This window comes from Acanthochromis polyacanthus, chromosome 6 (assembly GCF_021347895.1).
Source record: "Acanthochromis polyacanthus isolate Apoly-LR-REF ecotype Palm Island chromosome 6, KAUST_Apoly_ChrSc, whole genome shotgun sequence".
Taxonomy (NCBI): domain Eukaryota; kingdom Metazoa; phylum Chordata; class Actinopteri; family Pomacentridae; genus Acanthochromis; species Acanthochromis polyacanthus.
The window spans coordinates 11,035,845-11,053,983 of NC_067118.1; the positions used below are offsets into that span (position 1 = coordinate 11,035,845).

General features: G+C 40.8%; 2 protein-coding genes across 2 annotated transcripts in view; both read left to right on the forward strand.

Moving 5' to 3' along the window:
- Positions 1 to 4,391, forward strand: part of LOC110959452 (helicase ARIP4-like) — a 118,260-nt gene extending 113,869 nt beyond the window's left edge. Inside the window, 2 exon segments of the mRNA XM_051949919.1 lie at positions 418 to 1,377; positions 1,380 to 4,391. Of these exon segments, the coding sequence (XP_051805879.1) occupies positions 418 to 1,377; positions 1,380 to 1,495 (1,076 nt within the window). The 3' untranslated portion in view covers positions 1,496 to 4,391.
- Positions 4,392 to 8,385: 3,994 nt separating this feature from the next.
- On the forward strand, positions 8,386 to 17,900 carry tmem115 (transmembrane protein 115). The gene is given in 5 exon segments (XM_022206324.2): positions 8,386 to 9,097; positions 9,255 to 9,671; positions 9,674 to 9,939; positions 12,420 to 12,784; positions 17,159 to 17,900. Coding segments are annotated over 4 exon segments (1,164 nt in total). The 5' UTR covers positions 8,386 to 9,097; positions 9,255 to 9,448; the 3' UTR covers positions 17,469 to 17,900.
- The last annotated feature ends 239 nt before the right edge of the window (positions 17,901 to 18,139 follow it).

The window sequence follows — 18,139 nt, forward strand, 5'->3', positions numbered from 1 at the left end:
TTGTGACAAGCAATGCAATTTTTTTTGTCTTTTACAGGATCTAGTCTGAGCAGACAAATTTTCAATGATACCTGTAGAATAATGTGATTTTGCTGAACAATTACAAGCTTAGTTAATTTTCCTGACAAAACCTGAAGACACAGAAGTTAGAGGACAATTGAAAAGTTAAAATCTAACTATGCTTTCTGATTTTACAGTTTCTGGCTTTAGCAAACACTGTCATTTTGGCAATTTAAGAAAAATAAATAATAAAAAATGCCTTTCAAACTGACTGGTGGGTTTTTTGACTCAAAGTGTAGATAAGACACTAAGATGAGGAAACCACTACTGACATTACACAATTCTTTTTGTGAACTCAGCTTGTGTAAATGTCTTTCTGCTTCTAAATCTATCATCCAATCCTTTTGTTCTTCTCAGACTCGCAAGCCCCACCTCAGGATGTTGCAATCAATGGCAGCAACAGTTGCCTGTCACCTGAAAGGAAGCAGCCGGCAGCCTCCAAGCCTTTGCCCCGCCCTCTTTCACCTGACGGCCCGGAGATCATCAACGAGCTGCAGCGCTACACGGACAAAACCGGATCTGGAGGCTCAGCGGGATCCAGCATCCAGCCAGAGAGGGCAGCAGAGAGCAGCCAGCCTCCCAACAAACCCACCAACAGCAGCAGCTTTACTGGTGGAAACATGAGCCACCACGACGCCTCTGTGACTAATGTAATCCAGCCCAACATGGACGCAACCGCCGCCCAGGACCTAAGAACAGGCTCCAAGCGTAAAGCCTCCACCCCGTCCCTGGATGAGCGAGCCAGTAAGCAGCCCTCCAATGGTAAACACTCCTCAGCCCCTCTGGCTTCTCAAGGCTTCCCCTTCACTGGGGGCTACGGCCTCCCACCAATGGGGTTCAACTCAGCCATGCTGGGCGGCTCTCTGGGGCATCATCTGTTCATGGGGGCAGGCTCTCGTTACTTCCAGCCCCCCCATGCTCAGCTCGGCGACCCCAGTTACATGTACACAGATCTGTTTGGATTGAGCGGAGCCGGCGCTGTCCCCACCTCCTCCTCCTCCCCTTCATCCACAACAACCACCGCTTCTGCGGTCTCATCTTCCTCATCCTCCTCTGCTCCAGTCAAAGCTGCCAGCTCCCTCCCAGGAGCCCTGCCTCCCTTCATGCTGAGCCCCAGTATGGCTGGCATGGCCGGGATGCTGCCTTCAGGCTTCCCGCTCTCCTACAGCCCATCTCTGGCCAGCCTCTACTCAGGCTCGATGCTGCCAGGGGGTCTGCCTGGTCCGGCCGCTACTCCTGGTCCTGCTGGAGCCAGTTTCCTGTCCCAGTATTCTCCCACTGCTGCCTCCAGCTCCTCGTCATCCTCCCCTTCCTCTTTCTCCCCTCGGCTCGATCTGAGGGCCACCGGGGTCCGGTTCTGATTAACGGCGGTGACGTCAGCAGGGAGAACAGCTCGGACGACGACGACGATGTGATTGAAGTGAGGGGGCAGTGACAGAAGCACGATGCAGTTTATTGAGAAAGCATTTAGCAGTTGAGTAATCGTCAACATAAGATGACCTGATAAGATGATCTGCCAGGATGCAGATTTCTAAGAGTCTGTGGTCAGAAATAGATGAAAAGTGAAAGACGATGACAACAACTGAGCCCTTGACGAAGTGTTTCCTCTGGTCATCTCTGCGAAAGCAGTCTGGACGAGGTTCGAACACAGACGGGACACTGAGCGACAAATCTTGATGCTGAAAATCAGAAGATGAAAGCTGATAAAAGCTCCAGAGGGAAGGTGAAAATGGAAATCAGAGGACTTTGGGCTTCCAAGTGTTTTGTTTTGGTTTTTGTTCTTTTATTTTTTGTCCAATTACTGGCATTAAGATGCTAATCACTGGACTGAGTACTGCTGAGCGTGGACCTGCAGTGACCACAAACGGCCACTAGTTGTACTGTCGACTTTACCGATTCTAGTTCTGCAGCTTTGCTAAATGTTAAAATTCTTGCTTTCAGCTAATTTAAAAAAAAAGAGTACAGCTGGGTGGAAGTTGCTTATAATAAAAAAACAAAAAGGTTTGACACTTAGGTTAGGCGGTAGTTAAAAAAATGTTGAAATGGTATTGTCTGTCACTTGCTGAATATTGCTACTGAATATTTCTTTTTAAAAAAAAGGACAGGTTAGCAGATCAAACAGAAAGCGTTTTGATTGAACTTAATAATTCACTGCCAGGTTAGAGGTTCACGAAGAAGATCAAAAAAAAGAAAAAAGAGACGGGATCATGTTGAATCATTGTTGTTGAGGATGAGGTTCAAGACATTTCCCGAAACTTTAAAAGAATGTACACTTAATCAAATGCCTTTATACCAGGCCTTTTCGAAAAGACTCCTTCTATTTAGGCATCAAACATGGAAAGATTTAGATTTTTCTTTTTCGTGTGTGTGTGTATTTTCTATGTATGTAATCGACTTTTTAAAGAAAAGGATTGCCTATGAGAAAAAACGAAAACAGCCAGGTGAAAATGAGAAAAAAATACTAGTGAGGTGTCCTCCTTGTAGCGGAGAAAAACAACCAACAGAAAATGCCTTTTTGCCTCCATCTTTCTGAATGTTAACTGTGAGAGATGAGAGGTAAAGAGAGACGGACGGTCACAGTGACTCTCTGAATCTCACCCACAGTCTTACTGTAGCCTAGCGAAAAACGATGCAAAACACTCACTCAAGCCTATACATGTATTTGTACAACGATCCCCTGGAGGAAACTGAGCCCGCAAAAACCCCCGAGTTTCTTTGGTTATGCTAGCGTCGTTACTGTGTTCGTGTCTGCGTGTCGTGTTTTTAAGGGTTACAAAAGGAATCATTTAAAAGGTATATAAATGAAAACTTGTGTTACTCGGTTCAGTAACTTGTCAACACAGATTTCACCTCTGCTCTGCTGGTTTTCCTTTAGTTTTTCTTTCTCATTGCATTTTGTTGAGCAAACCAAACTAGTTTTTTTTAAGTAAAGATGGTAGCTTTGCCAAAAAAAACCAAGAAAAAGAAATGCACAAGCACATCAGAAACCTCCATCAAAGAGGAATTGTGTCTTTAAAGACCAAATAATGTGGCAGAGCAGAATTAAAATCCACCACAGCGACACGCTTTTTCTCTCAACATCATCCTCAGTCGAAATACATATCCGCACTGTGCTGCACTGTAAAAGAGACACAAATCTGTATACGTCAGTTATAGGTTTAAAGCTAGAAAAAGCTTCATCATGTGACCAAGTTCCCTTTAGATCATTCTGCTGTTCCATCTTCTCCAAAACGGCTGCAGCAGGAGCTTTAAAAAAAACAAAACATCCTAGCTCTTTGGTTGAAACATCATCAAAGACTTGAGCATTTCCCGCTCTTTTCTCATTTCCTGCTCTTCTCTCATTTTTCCCGCCCTTTTTCTCTTCCACATGCTAGTTTACTTATGTTTTTTTTTTTTTGCTCTCTTCTTTTTACAATGTTTGAATTTACCAAATTAATTTATTTATGACGGTGCATATTTATTCATTTGTATTTTTATTTTTGTACAATGTCTTTTTCTCTTTTTTTTGGTTTCTATTTGTTTCTTCATTGTCTTTTTTGCCAGAATTTTATGGTCATATTAGTATTTGTTGTTACTTCAGATGGTCTTTTTTGTGTTTGGTGTTTTTTTTGTTTGTTTTTTGAGAACTGATCATCAGCCAGTCTGACCCAACACATGTGAAACTGTGCAGAACTTGCATGTGGACCAACCAATTAAGGTGTTGAATATCCAGGGTGGATTAAACGTCCGATGACTGAGAAATCCCCCCAAAAATGACACCAGGGATGCTTCGATATTCAGCAAAATTGAGCCACTTTGAAACCATTTTCTGATCTGAATGAACTCGGATAATTGGAGTACAAATGTATAATCTGAATAATATGAGCCATTTGTGTGCATGTAAGGTCAAATCACAAGTAGTGGGTCAGAGGCAGTCCGAACACTCATCCGCTGAAAAAAGACAATGATATCAAGTGCTTTTCTTTGCTTATTTTTTAAAAATGGTCCATCACCATATCATGAGAACTGTCCATCGAAACGCGTTTCCTCAATGTTGAACTGTTTTGGTTGTCAGCTCGGCAGACTGACTGCTCTTTAGTTTCACAGCTTTCTACTTGAATTTACATATTTATTTATACAAGTCGATTTGCGTCGGACAAGCCGAGCCGACTGTCTGAATTCCATTTTAGCAGAGGAGATTAAATTCTGCTGTCTTTGAGGATTGGCTCCAGTCAAAGCCTGATGTGTAGGTTATCGATGGATAATGTGTATGACCTTGGATTGCTTTTAGATCCTTTTTGTTTGTTTATTTTTTTGAAGTTTGTAAATAAAAAGAAATATGTTCGAAATAATACTTTTTCTATTTTTTTTATATCCTTAGTTGTACCTCGCTTTGTCGCTCCCACACGCTCACTCAAACACACACTAAGGACATGTAAAGTTGACAAACTCTGCACTGCACTGAAGAAAGTGTGCCAGATTTACAGTTTCTTCACAAGAATAGTTTAATTTCAGGCAAAACCCTGTGAAATGTCCACAATCATCTGATGTTTGTGCAATTTTTAACACGGTAATCGACAATATTTTATATTCACCTTGACCTAACTAGATTGTTGCATGCCTTATCTCATTTTGAATAAGAAATTTCACCTAAAAACTCCTAAGCACCCTGAGAAATAACCAAAACAAAGCAATTGTAGTTTTGATTTTGACTCATTTGAGCTTTAAGATGTTTTTTCTTCAAAATTCTGATAATCAAACATTATTTGAAAAAATATATATATTTTTTGCATCATCACAGCCTTGCAGCATCTGGAATCATCTCCAGGCAGAAATAAAATTAAAGTTTCATTCCAATTAATTGACTTTTAAGAGAACAGTGCAAATTATGCTGATAATTACAGGTGTTTTACGTGAATATGTGACACAGTTAAAGTTGTTTTATGTTATTTTTCCCTGCACACAACAAATATGACCACTGGTTGAAGCAAAATAATATATTATTAAAAAGAAAATATATGGCACTGAAATCAATTCCAGGCCGAGTTGTTGAAAAAGTTTCAAAATGGACCATCAAAACGTGATGAATACAGTATGTGCAGCAGAAATCAGGTCAGCTAAAAATAGCTAAAGTGAATTATAGTTAATTATTCTGCTCTTGTGTTGCAGCGGTAAGATTGATGGACTGCAACATGGAGAAAGGAATCTGGGTTTGGTTTGTACTGGTCCACTTTCCATGTCCTACTTAAATAGACGGTCACTCAAACAGCTGAGTTTTTGTATGAGAGAGACCAAAAGCAAAACAGCATATTTTCATATTTTGGACAGATCTTTGCCAAAATTCACATTTATTTTGGGATTCAGTGGAGTGTTTGACTTTCATATATTATTGCAGCCATCAAACGTAGATTTCCAGTGAGAGTTATCTGAATGATAACAGCGAGTATGTTGGTTCATTTATTGCATGTCCTGTACACAGAAGACCAACAACTCAATTTACCCAGTGACCTAAATAACTTGCATGTCTGATACACTACAGAACCAAACTCCAAAATCATCACCACATAAATATGACCAGAATTTAGGAATAAATTGTGCCTCCAAACCCAATTTTAAGCTGGAGTACTTGAAGTTTTGAGCTGGCAACAAATCAGAGAACAGCGGCTTTGTTTTTAGAGCATGAGTCTCCAAAGCGTCTCTAAAAGTGATGTATGTTCATGCTTCGTGTTGGGTCGAAGCACAACGAATGTCATCACGTGTTTCTGATTTTTGTCTGGTTTGTTTTTTTTTTTATTCAGTGCTGCATGAAATTTTTAGCAAACTGCTGATTAGTCTGTGTCCTTGTTACCTGTCTGTATGTGGTTTGTCCTGTTTTTGTAAATGTGATGTGAGTTCTGATTGTTCAGAATAAAATGAATGCATCTGTGATGTTTTGTGTGTGTCTCTCTCAATGTAATTTTGCTACGAAAACACAAAAGGAACGACTTGCTTACAGAGCAAATGTAAAAGTACCAATAAGTTAAACAACAATTTTAGCATAAATATTATAAAGATCATATCAAGCCAAATCTGTAGGAAAATGCTTTAATTTATACCAATATCATGGTGTATTAGGAAAGCAGCAAACTTTATGAAAAGCATCCCCTACTGAAACCAATCTAAACAGAAAAATGGTTGGTGATGTGACATAATTCATATTAGTAGTTTTGATATTAATAGTAATAAAGGTCTAATCTTTGCAAATGTGATTTGTTTTCAGTCCACCAATTGAAATTTTATTGAAAATTATCAAATGGTTTTAAAAAAATTGAAGATATTTGTTCATGTGTTATGTGACATTGCTGTTAAAGTCAGAGAAGCATCAAAATTCTCCAATAAAATGAATGTTATGCATAAATATAAATGTTGCACATGTGTATTCATGCAAAAACACAACTCATAAAACTTAATGTGGCACTTTGAGATTTTGCTTAAATGAAAAGTGCATTACAAATAAAATGTATTGTTATTATTATTATTATTACCTCCGCCAGGAGGTTATGTAATCACCGGAGTTTGTTTGTCTGTCTGTCCGTCTGTGTGTGTGTGTGTGTGTGTGTGTGTGTGTGTCTGTTTGTCTGTTAACAGCATAACTCAAAAAGTCATGGACGGATTTTCACCAAAATTTTACAGGATGTCCGGAAGAGCAAGAGTAAGAATCAATTAGATTTTGGAGGTGATCCGAATCACCGTCTGGATCCAGGAATTTTTTGAAGGTCGAAGGACAATTGAGAGGCCATCTCTCAATTGTCCTTCGACCTTCAAAAAATTCCTGGATCCAGACGGTGATTCGGATCACCTCCAAAATCTAATTGATTCTTACTCTTGCGCTTCCGGACATCCTGTAAAATTTTGGTGAAAATCCGTCCATGACTTTTTGAGTTATGCTGTTAACAGACAAACAGACACACACACACACACACAGACGGACAGACAGACAAACGGCATGGCGGAGGTATGCGCTCTCCGAGTGCTTTTCTAGTTATTATTCAAATGAGCATATCTCAAAGCCACCATTTTTAATTTCCTCAGACTAGTGAAATGATTCCATCCATCCATCCATTCTCTATACACTGCTTTATCCTCACTAGGGTCGTGGGGGGTGCTGGAGCCAAGTGAAATGATTCCCCCTTGTGAAATTATTAAAGGCTTTTCTTATCTTATCATCTTATTGTACGATATACAGGGTGACACAAAAAAACGGGATCTTTTTAACAATCCAATAAAACCAAGAGTGACGGAAGAAAAATATTTTATTCATCGTAGTTGAAACCTTAAAACATGCCATTTAAGAAACAATGATGGAATTTTCATTTTTTAAAAATGACTTCCTGTAGATGGCGTCCTCCTGTACGAATGCATTCTTGAAATCTACCTGGGGCTATCTCAAGAGTAAAGTGTACACGACTCGACCAAGAACTCTGGATGAGTTAAAACAGAGAATTCAGGATGAAATTCACAGTATCCCAGCTGAGATGTTGCAGCAGTCAATGAGGAATCTCAACAGCAGATTTCAAGAATGCATTCGTACCAGAGGACACCATCTACAGGAAGTAATTTTTAAAAAATAAAAATTGCATCGTTTCTTAAATGGCATGTTTTAAGGTTTCAATTACTATGAATAAAATATTTTTCTTCCATCACTCTTGGTTTTATTGGATTGTTAAAAAGATCCCGTTTTTTGTGTCCCCCTGTAAAACAACGGTGAAATACAAATAGGAAGAATAGGATAAAAAATATAATTAAGCTTAAAAATAGTATGAATAAAGCACAATGTTTTATTTATACTATTTTATACTAATTTATGCTAGAGGAGGAACAGAGGCCAAAAAGTACAACAATGGTCACATTTCTGCCATATACGCGTTATGTATTTGAACCTACAAGCACCTCAAACATGGTGCGATGTTCTCTTTAATGTTGTTTTGTCTTTTTGTGTGCAATTGCGTATCTTGCTTGGTTGTCCTTTTATAAGTTGCTTGTATGCCCTTTTAAATTGCCCCTTGGGGATAAATAAAGTTATTTGAGTTGAATTGAATTGAATTGAATTGAATTGAAATAGTTTAAATCATGTTGTACATGCAAATGGTACAATATCAGTATTTGTTTCTCTACTTATAAAAAAAAACTTCTGCAATATTGTCGTTTTACCAACAAAGCAAATACCAACAAAAAGTCACCCACCTACTAATTTTGCCCCAGATAAACCGGTTTCCATCAGACAACTGGAGCGTTATCTATGACGTTTTCTATATAAGAACTCGGTTTCCCAGCATGCCCTGCTGCTCAGAAGTTACGTGACGACGTTTTTTCACCGACTGCTGATGACGGTGGCAGACAGCGCAGGTTGGTTAGCTGAGTGGTGGAACTGGGAGGAGAAGTGGCTGTTGAGACTTAAAACATCTTTTGTCAGGGAAGCTGCTTTAAAAAGACACGGAAACAATAAAATAAACGAGCGGAGCCGAGTTACTATGAGGGACCTGTCAACTACAAGGGAGCTGGAGCCGGTTCGGAGGCGTCTCTAACATTGTTTTGAGGGCCTGTTGCTAGCTACGGGAAATCCTCGGACTAGCCCCGCTGGACACCGGGCCGAGCGAGCGCAGAGGACCGAGGGACGGAGCTCCGTGGGTCCGCTTTCATCCAGCAGGTTTCGCTGAAGCGAGCTGCCCTTTTTCTTGCATCCAAACAGAGACGTTAGCTTCTCCTGCTCGTCCGTGGCTAACATATTGCACCTTTCAGTTTGACAGTTAGCTAACCGTAGCTCTCCCGTGTTTACAAGCTAATTCAGCCGGGGTCCTCTGAAGAAGTTGGCGTTAGGTATGTTTGTTTCCGTTAATATTGGCATATTTGGCTGCTGTCGCCTCTCTGGTGGCTGGTAGTGGCCTGTACGGTTGTTACACCTGTTTTCTTTACCGACTGAAGGTCGCCAAGCAGGCAGCGAAATCAGAAGGTCCCCTAGCTGGGGTTATCACATACTGAGGCTTATCTGCGGCAGCCCAAAGTTTGTCACCTTGTTGAGGTATCAGAATCAGCCTAGTTGCTTGTTTGCCTTTGTCCTTGAAAGTTAGATATGTTGTAGAAGTTTAAGCAAACTTACAGAATCATAAATAGAAAGATCAACAAAACTTGATCAGAGGGAATCCAGTCTTACTGAGCTACCTTTACCCTCTTGACAGACAATATCCCGGATGAAGGCTCACAGAGAAGTGTGGATTTTGATGCCCTCAGGACTCCCAGCTGTCTCCTGCTCTGCTTGGCATTATTAAACTCACACCAGCATCAAGTGACTGCCACGACAGAAGCAACTGATCTGCTTTCTCTCTTCCTGGGCTGATTTGCTCAAGGAGGAGCCTCTTTAGAACACACCAGGATGAATCGTTACCTGCCGGTGGCACGACAGCACTTCCTGGCAGCTCTTGCCAGCACCAGTGTGGTGGTAAAAACTATATGCGCAGTGGTGGTTCTCCTCTATCTACTGTCATGGGCTGTTGACACTCCATACGTCCTAGGGGTGACCCCGGGCTACCTCTTTCCACCCAACTTCTGGGTGTGGACGCTGGTGACCCATGGGGTGGTGGAGCAGCACGTCTGGGGGTGGCGGCCAATGTGGGAACAGTTATGGCCTGTGGGCGCCTGCTGGAGCCTTTGTGGGGCGCTTTGGAGCTCCTGATCTTCTTCGCAGTGGTTAATGTGTCGGCGGGCCTCCTGGCAGGCCTCTCCTACCTCCTCACCTATGTGGCCACCTTTGACCTGCACTTCCTGTTTGCTGTTCGTGTCCACGGAGCAGCTGGGTTCCTGGGAGGTGTCCTGGTGGCGCTGAAGCAGACCATGGGGGATACCACAGTGCTCAGAGTCCCACAGGTGAGGCTAACTAATACAAGAATTTTTGCTCTGATGCGGTATTAGTTGACAAGCAATACGATTCTCTTTTGAGTCTGTGAAAAACATCAAAAGAATGAGTAGTGCACCTGTAAACATAAACTGAGAATGTGATCTAATGAGATTGTGAGCAGCCATGGAAACCTAAAGAAAATATACTCTTGAGGATCACCAGGGGCAGGAGTTTATCCCAGCTGACACAGGATGGAAGGCAGCGTATAGTGCGGTATGCTGTACCAGTTCTGGCTGTTCATATTTTGTGAAACCTCATGATGTTAGAGTTCCTACTTTTTTGTTGTTTGTGGTTTTTATTAGGGAAAAAAATCAAGTTTCAAATGCCTTCCACTTTGCCTAAGGACACTTAACACAACCAAGTTAAAAATGAGTAAACACCTCCAGCGGTCACGAGAACAACAAATTATAAGCTTTCTTGCAGAGGAAATTGTGGTGCCCCATAAAATGCATCATATCTGATGGGCCGTTACCACAAGATACAATCCAAAGTTTGACCGTCACACAAGGAGGACAGCTTTAATTTATGAAACCACTGACAGGAGAGTTTAAATCCTGGCTTACACGCACTGCGTAATATACATCCTACACTGTAGCCGTTTGTAATTTGCTAATTTCATTGTTTCAAATTGCAACTTTAATTAGAAATCGGTTCATTGTTCAGCCCTAGTGTGTAGTCATCCACCACAGGCCTATTCTGAGCCAGGAAAAATCCTGCCATGGGATGACTCTCCAAGTTCTTCGATTGTAATTTAAGCTGGAGGAGGGACAGAGGTCAAAAATACAAAAATGGCCACATTTCTGCCACACATGTACAACAGTAAAAGTCATGTTGCAAATTTAAATGGTGGCTAAGTTTTGTTTTCATTAACATTTTTCCAAGAGAATTATTTTTTAACCCTTTTGTTGCGTCGAAGTGGCACTTTCTCCAGTTTGTTTTTAGTATGGCAGTGTCATACAGCCATGGCCATAAGTTTGGACACAAGTACCATGACGCTTGTGAATCTTAGAAAATACCACAAAATTGTCACTTACAATACAGTACACAACTCCTGAGAACTATATTAAGTTTCATATTTAAAAAAAACATCAAAAGAGTTTGGTGTCATTTTGTTATTCTTACCAAATTCGGTTGTGAAAGTACTGCATTTTTTTGTTATTTTCTTCTAATATTATGTTTTGGGAACAAAGTTGTTCCAATTGTTGGAATTTATTGATAATATTATATCCCTTGTTGATTTGTTGACTAATTAAACTGGTGCTGTCAAAAAATATTAGTTATGTTCTGTAATAGACATCAAAAGAGACATAAGTCATGCTGTGTCCAAACTTATGGCCATGGCTGTATAGTAATAAATATTCATCATTTTGTGAACACACATTTATATTTGGGAGTAAATATTTTGATCAGATATAGTGATCGTGCTTTTTCATTAACACCACACACGGCAAATGTTTTTAGGTCAGTGGTTGAGCTGCTGAGTGTTCGCGCTACTAAACTTGTGTTTTCTATTTTGGGCCTAAAACCAGGTGTTGTGGTGAAATTAACCATTTTTGCAGTATTTGAAGATGAAAGACTTTAATGCATGTGAGGCTTTTAGAAATTGCTGAGAAGGGGCGCAGTGTGGGATCTTGGAAGATTTAATTCCATGATCTTTTGCAGAGCAGCACACTCTGTGTTGATAAGAGTAGAATTTTCTTGGTGAAGCACACATTAGCTTCAGATTCCAAATGTTGCCCTTACAATGAGAGGATGTTGTGCTTTTTTGGAAGCATTTGAATCCATGTAGGTACTCAAGTCAACAAAATATTCAGTATTGATTATTTCATTTTTAGCGTGTCAGGAATACAGAAACTGTTTTATGATGCAGAAATGTTGCATGTTATACATTTGAATCCTGTTTCCCAATCTTTATTTTCCTTCTTTTAGTGCTTATTATGTGTTTGTTTAAAACTGTGTTGCTTCACTCTAATGTTCCTCATTTTAGCTGACCAGGTAAATAAAAAATTAACCACAATATTCAATATTGGTTATTTTGTTTTTAGTATGACAGGAGGGGAAAAAAACAGAGAAAAACTGTTTTATAATGCAGAAATGTTGCATGTTACGCCTATAAATCCGGATCTTTCTTTCCCTTAACAATAAAATTCTTTTATTGCTTATTATGTGTTTGTTTCAAACTGGGCTGCTTCACTCTATTGTTCCTCGTTTCAGCTGACCAGGTTTAGAAATGAACTCTATTCAAACGCTGGAGCATTTTGATTATGACTTCAGCCTGTTCCTCTGGCATGTAGCCAGCTATTGTACGGTGTTCCCATTTCTGAATCTTGCTGGCTTGAATGAATTCTGGGAATCACCAGCCAAGGTGGTGTGCAGACAGAATGGTTGCTGCCCTCATGATTTATTTTGTTTGCAGTCACTGAAGTTTTTCTCTTCTTTTTCATCTCAGGTGAGACTGAAAGCAGCACCGGCTTTGGTCCTCCTCCTCCTGGCCTTACTGCGCCTGTCTGGGCTGCTCGACAGCTGTGCCCCCCTGGCCGCCTACAGCTATGGAGCCCTGTCCGGCTGGGTCTACCTGCGCTTCTACCAGAGGCACAGCCGAGGCCGCGGAGACATGTCAGATCACTTCGCCTTTGCCAGCTTCTTCCCTGAGGCGCTGCAGCCGGCTGTCGGACTGCTAGCGGGACTCGTCCACTCTGCCCTGGTGAAAATCAAGGTGTGCAGGAAGATGGTGAAGAGATACGATGTGGGGGCGCCATCTTCTATCACGATCAGTCTGCCGGGGACTGACCCACAGGATGCAGAGAGGAGGAGGTGAGTCACAGCAAAGATATGATTCCCTGGATCCCTACTTCATCATCAATACCATAAGAAAATAGTTCAATAGCATGCTCAGTAGTTTCATTAAATGCCAGTTCACTGGAAACCCTAACCTCAGCGCAGTGTCGCAGCTTAATCCTATTTTTCCTCTGTACAACTCTGAGTTTTATTTGCTTTATCCTTATTAATTTTTTATTTAGAAGTGCACATTTATTTATTCATGATTCCTTTTCACCTTGATAAATAGGCCAAAGTAATTAAATTCAAAGTGAGGTGGTTAACTTCTAATGAAACCTTTTTTCCCAGGTGAACCATATTAATATTATTATTATGAACACCAATACCTGTTGACCATTTCAAAATGCATGTTATTTAATAAATAAACATCATATTTGCCTAATTTGTGAGAGCCAAAACTGTAAAAACGAAAGAATCATCAAAAGTGATTCAACTTATTTTGTGTAACTTTCAGTTTTGTTAATGAAAAATAATCAAATCTAAGCTTTACATGGAGATATTTCATTAAAAGCACTTAGTCTGCATGTCTCATTTAAAAAATTGCCAATGACAATCTGTAGGCTATAACAAGAAAAAAAAAATCTGCACTTTTCGAAGCAACTGAGATGCCATTAGTGACTCAGCTGCAACCAGCGGTCGCGTGACAGAAGTTCTGAAACTTTTTTTGGATAAACTGCAGGCAGTGTTTACACAGAGCAGAAACGGTGAGAAAGTGTGGAAAAAATGTGTTAAAAAGTAGTAAAATATCTATATCTGTGGGCACTTGGAAAAATGTTGAACATGTTGATACTAGTTTTTAAAATTTTTGTAAGATTAATAAACAAATTCAACTTTGAATTTCTCTTTTTTTAGCATTAATGTTCTTATCGCTTCGTCTAACTGCACAGAAATCTCTCTACTTCTTCATGGTTGTGTTGTTTCCATAGAGGTGCAGGACTTAACATTGCAATGAAAAATATGGCCTCAGTAAGTGCTTTTTTGGACACTGCTTCTTCCCTCCACAGTGGTGTTGATACCATTGGCTGGCAACCAAAGTTAAAGGCACCATTACATTAAATACATTTACAGATTTCAGTCTGCAATGTTGGTACACAAGTCAACAAAACATTGAATCTTGGTTCATTTCTTTTTAGTGTGACAGTAGATTTCATTGTCTTTTCCTAAACAATAAAATTCTTAGATTTTAGCAAATGATAAATATGAAATTTCAGCAATTTCATATTTATCATATTGAAGGTTTTCCTGACGTCATATGATTTTAGTATAATTTTAAATGATGTACAAGGTTATCAGATCATCCATATCATGTCACGAGATGCTAAAGAGGCACAATATTTAGTTAATGAGCATGTCAGAGGGGTTAAAATGAAACTCTTGCACTTGCACACACACCTTCATTCAGTTGTCTAAAGAAACCCATCAGAGAAGAGTTTTGTTTTTAGTTTTATTTGCTCTGAAAAGGTTTCCTGAGCCTCTGTGCTCTTTTTTTTCAGCACAGCTCTTTCACATGCTCTCTAACACTGACATTCAAGCTGATCATTTTTCTTCCCATTCTTTTGTCTGACGGATGCGCTTTATAGCTGTCACACAGATTCAGTTACACACAAAAGCAGTGATGTTCGAGGGCTTGTTTTACATTTTGTTGGAGAGTCACAGGGTCTGGAGTGTGCATTAAAAGATAGCCTTTTCTTTTAATGAATAGTCGCAGGGTTGCACAGTGGAGTAGTGGTTAGCACTTTCGCCTTGCAGCAAGAAGATCCCCGGTTCAAATCCCGGGGTGGGCCTGGGATCTTTCTGCATGGAGTTTGCATGTTCTCCCTGTGCATGTGTGGGTTTTCTCCGGGTTCTCCGGCTTCCTCCCACAGTCCAAAAATATGCTGAGGTTAATTTGTTACTCTAAATTGCCCGTAGGTGTGAATGTGAGTGATTGTTTGTCTGTATATGTAGCCCTGTGACAGACTGGTGACCTGTCCAGAGTGTCCCCTGCCTTCACCCGAGTCAGCTGGGATAGGCTCCAGCACCCCCCATGACCCTAGTGAGGATAAAGCGGTGTATAGAGGATGGATGGATGGATGAATAGTCGCAAGCTGCTCATGTTCAGCAAATGGAAGCTTCTCACATCATATGCTTACATAACTGAGCTTTCATCTGCTGTTTCTTTTATTTCAGTATGACATATTTCCATGTTGTATGAATGAAGCTCAGCCCTCTTTAATGCTGCTGATTTAGAGGTTTGCCATCTACTCAATGGGGGGATTAACTTTATGGTAATGATGTAAAAAATAGTTGGGTCCTTTGGCAGAAGTTGAAAGATTTAATCAACAAGTTTGGCCATTACTTAATATAGTAATGTGTGTTCATCGTCTTGAATGACAGATATCAAAGTGCAGCATCATCAGACGTATTTTTTGTTAACTTGACTGCTCTAATCTTGTAGGACATTTAAGGCAGTACATACACTACGGTTCAAAAGTTTGGGGTCACCCAGGCAATTTCATGTTTTCCATGAAAACTTGCACTTTGATTTATGTGCTAACATAACTGCACAATTGTTTTCTAATCATCAGTTAGCCTTTCATCATGATGAGCCAACACAGCCGAGCATTAGAACGCAGCAGTGATGATGGCTGCTGGAAATGTTCCTCTGTACCCCTATGGAGATATTCCAATAAAAATCAGCTGTTTCCTGCTAGAATAATCATTCACCACATTAACAATGTCTAGACCATATTCCTTATTAATTTGATGTTATCATCATTGATAAAGCTGTTTTTCATTCAAAAATAAGGACATTTCTAAGAGACCGCAAGCTTATGAACGGTAGTAGATCATAGCTAAAGGAAGTGTAACTGAATCAGAATGTGGAGAAGGTTTTGCTAATATATTATTGTATTAAAACATTTGCACTATGGTCTCTCTGTTTTTTATGGCATTTAGTAACAGCTACAGCTGCTTGATGACATGCCGTGTTGTCTACATGTTCGATTACTGCATAGACATCTTTCTTTCCCTCAGTACATGACCAAAAGACAAAATCTGAAGTATAACTGTAGTTCCTTCATGCATTCAAAAAGGCTGCTTTCCACAATATGTAAAGAACCTATTTCTTGTAGTTTCTATGAGAAATCATTTCCAGTTTCTTGCAAAATTTACAAAGCTGCACCCAAGATTAGTAAACTCCAAAAATAATTTTTCAGGAGAAAGAAACATGGACATCAAACTAATGAAATTTGTAAAGTTTGCTAGTATTTTGCAGCCTGTCATCTAAAACTGCTTGAATGGACATGGATTTTATGTTCCCAATTTTTTTCAGGCTATTGAAGTTACATCTATGTGACAGCACATGCACATATCAAATTGTTAGGTTTCTCTCTATAGTAGTGTAAGTTTCTGAAGTTTTTTTTGTGTATATGCAGAGCCTGCATCTCAACAAACTCTGTCTTGTAAATGCAGTATAAAGAACTAAAAGTGTATTCAAGAACCCCTGAATCTGAGTAAATAATATTCTACCAGACGGACTTCTTTTGTAGATTAGAAAAAGGAAAAGGTATAAAAATGAGAACTGTGCAAATTTTCTTTTATGAAGTAACAAAAAAGTTGTTGCTTGATGTGTTCAAGTTAGGCACCTTACCTATGACTACGCACGTTGCAACAGTCGATGCTGAAACAATGCGTCACGCAGCACTAATTTTGGGTCAATGTCTGTTTTAAACGTGTGCACATATGCACCCATCGGTCATAACATTATGACCACCTGCCTAATATTGTGTTGGTCCCCTTTATGCTGCTAAAACTCCTCCCATAAAGTGGGGCACGGACACAGGACCTCTGGAGATGTCCTGTGGGACCGGGATGGTGGCAGTGAATTCTGTGGGTGCAGGGTGGGACCTACCTAGATCAGGCTTATTCTGGCACATCCCATAGATGCTCATTCTGATTTGGATCTGTGTGGTGTGGAACCCAGGGGAACACCTTAGCTCTGTCGTGCTCCCTGGGCCACTCCTGAGCAGTTTTTGTGGTGTGTCGGGGTGCATTGACCTGCTGAGTGTGGCAACTGATTTTAAGGACTGCTGTTGCCATGGGGGAGTGAGGAGGTGAGGAGTTGCTTGACCTGCAGTGTTTAGGTGGGTGGTACATGTCAAATGTCCACATGAATGTCTGGACTCGAGGCTTCCCAGCAGAACGTTGCATTAGAACAAGATGATTGATGTTATTCACTTCACCTGTAAGTGATCTTGATGTTGTGGCCGATCAGTGTACACAAAACTCATAAGATGTGACTTAAACTATCTAAAGCAGCATACTTCCCTCTGATGTTACTGATGAAGATCTCTTTCCTCTTCCTCTCAGACAACTGGCTCTGAAAGCCCTGAACGAGCGTCTAAAGCGTGTGGAGGATCAGTCTGCTTGGCCCAGCATGGACGACGAGGAAGACGAGGACGAGGACGAGGTCAGAACTGACACACAGCCACTGCTCCCAGGTGGACGGGATCCGTCCTCCTCCTCCACACCGAGAACATCCGGGGGTCCCAGTGGCGCCTCCCTCTCCTCCACCTCCTCATCCTCCATGTCACAGAGCGGTGGAGCGCCGGCTTCAGGCGGAGTGCAGCACCCAGAGTCCAGTATCATCAGCTTTGAGGATGCACCGTCTAGATCATAGCAAACAGGACGCCTGTGTACAGATATGCACGCTCTGTTTGGTGTCACTGGCGAGTATACTGGTGTGTTCAGTGTCCCTGACTAGTATACAAATGTATTCAGTGGCGGTGATTTTAGGCGTGCGCTCGATATCACACACAACACGCAGCATCTTTGAGCAGTTCATACACACAGCCGTGCACTCACAAACACTAACGTCATTGTGAAGCCCGAGAGACTGTACAGCGCTTTCAGTTGAGACGTGTCGGTTGTAAAGGCTCGGTGTAGTTGGGCAAACTGAACTCTTAATTCTTCTTTTCCTTCCCACATACAACCAAAAGTCAGAAATTTCTGTCTTGTCTGAACTTGAATCCCAACTTGAAGAGCTGTGTTCACTGCTTCATGTGTCTCTTTCTCTTGCTTTCTGAATAAATAACAACATGGGTGTACAATATTCTTTTTGTAAGTCTTTTTCACAGTGGCAGTACTTATTCTTGTTATCGCCTGCCATGAGAAAGCAGAGACTCGGGCTGAATTCTTGATTCCTGATGAAAGACTACAGCGCTCCGGTTTGATAAATGCTGAGAAATGGCCGCAAGGGACTTTGGTTCACTGGTCTAAAACGGAGGAAATATGAAACGGATGAACTCGGCACCAACTGCTGGACCTGAGGAGAGAAGCTGCCGCAGGTCT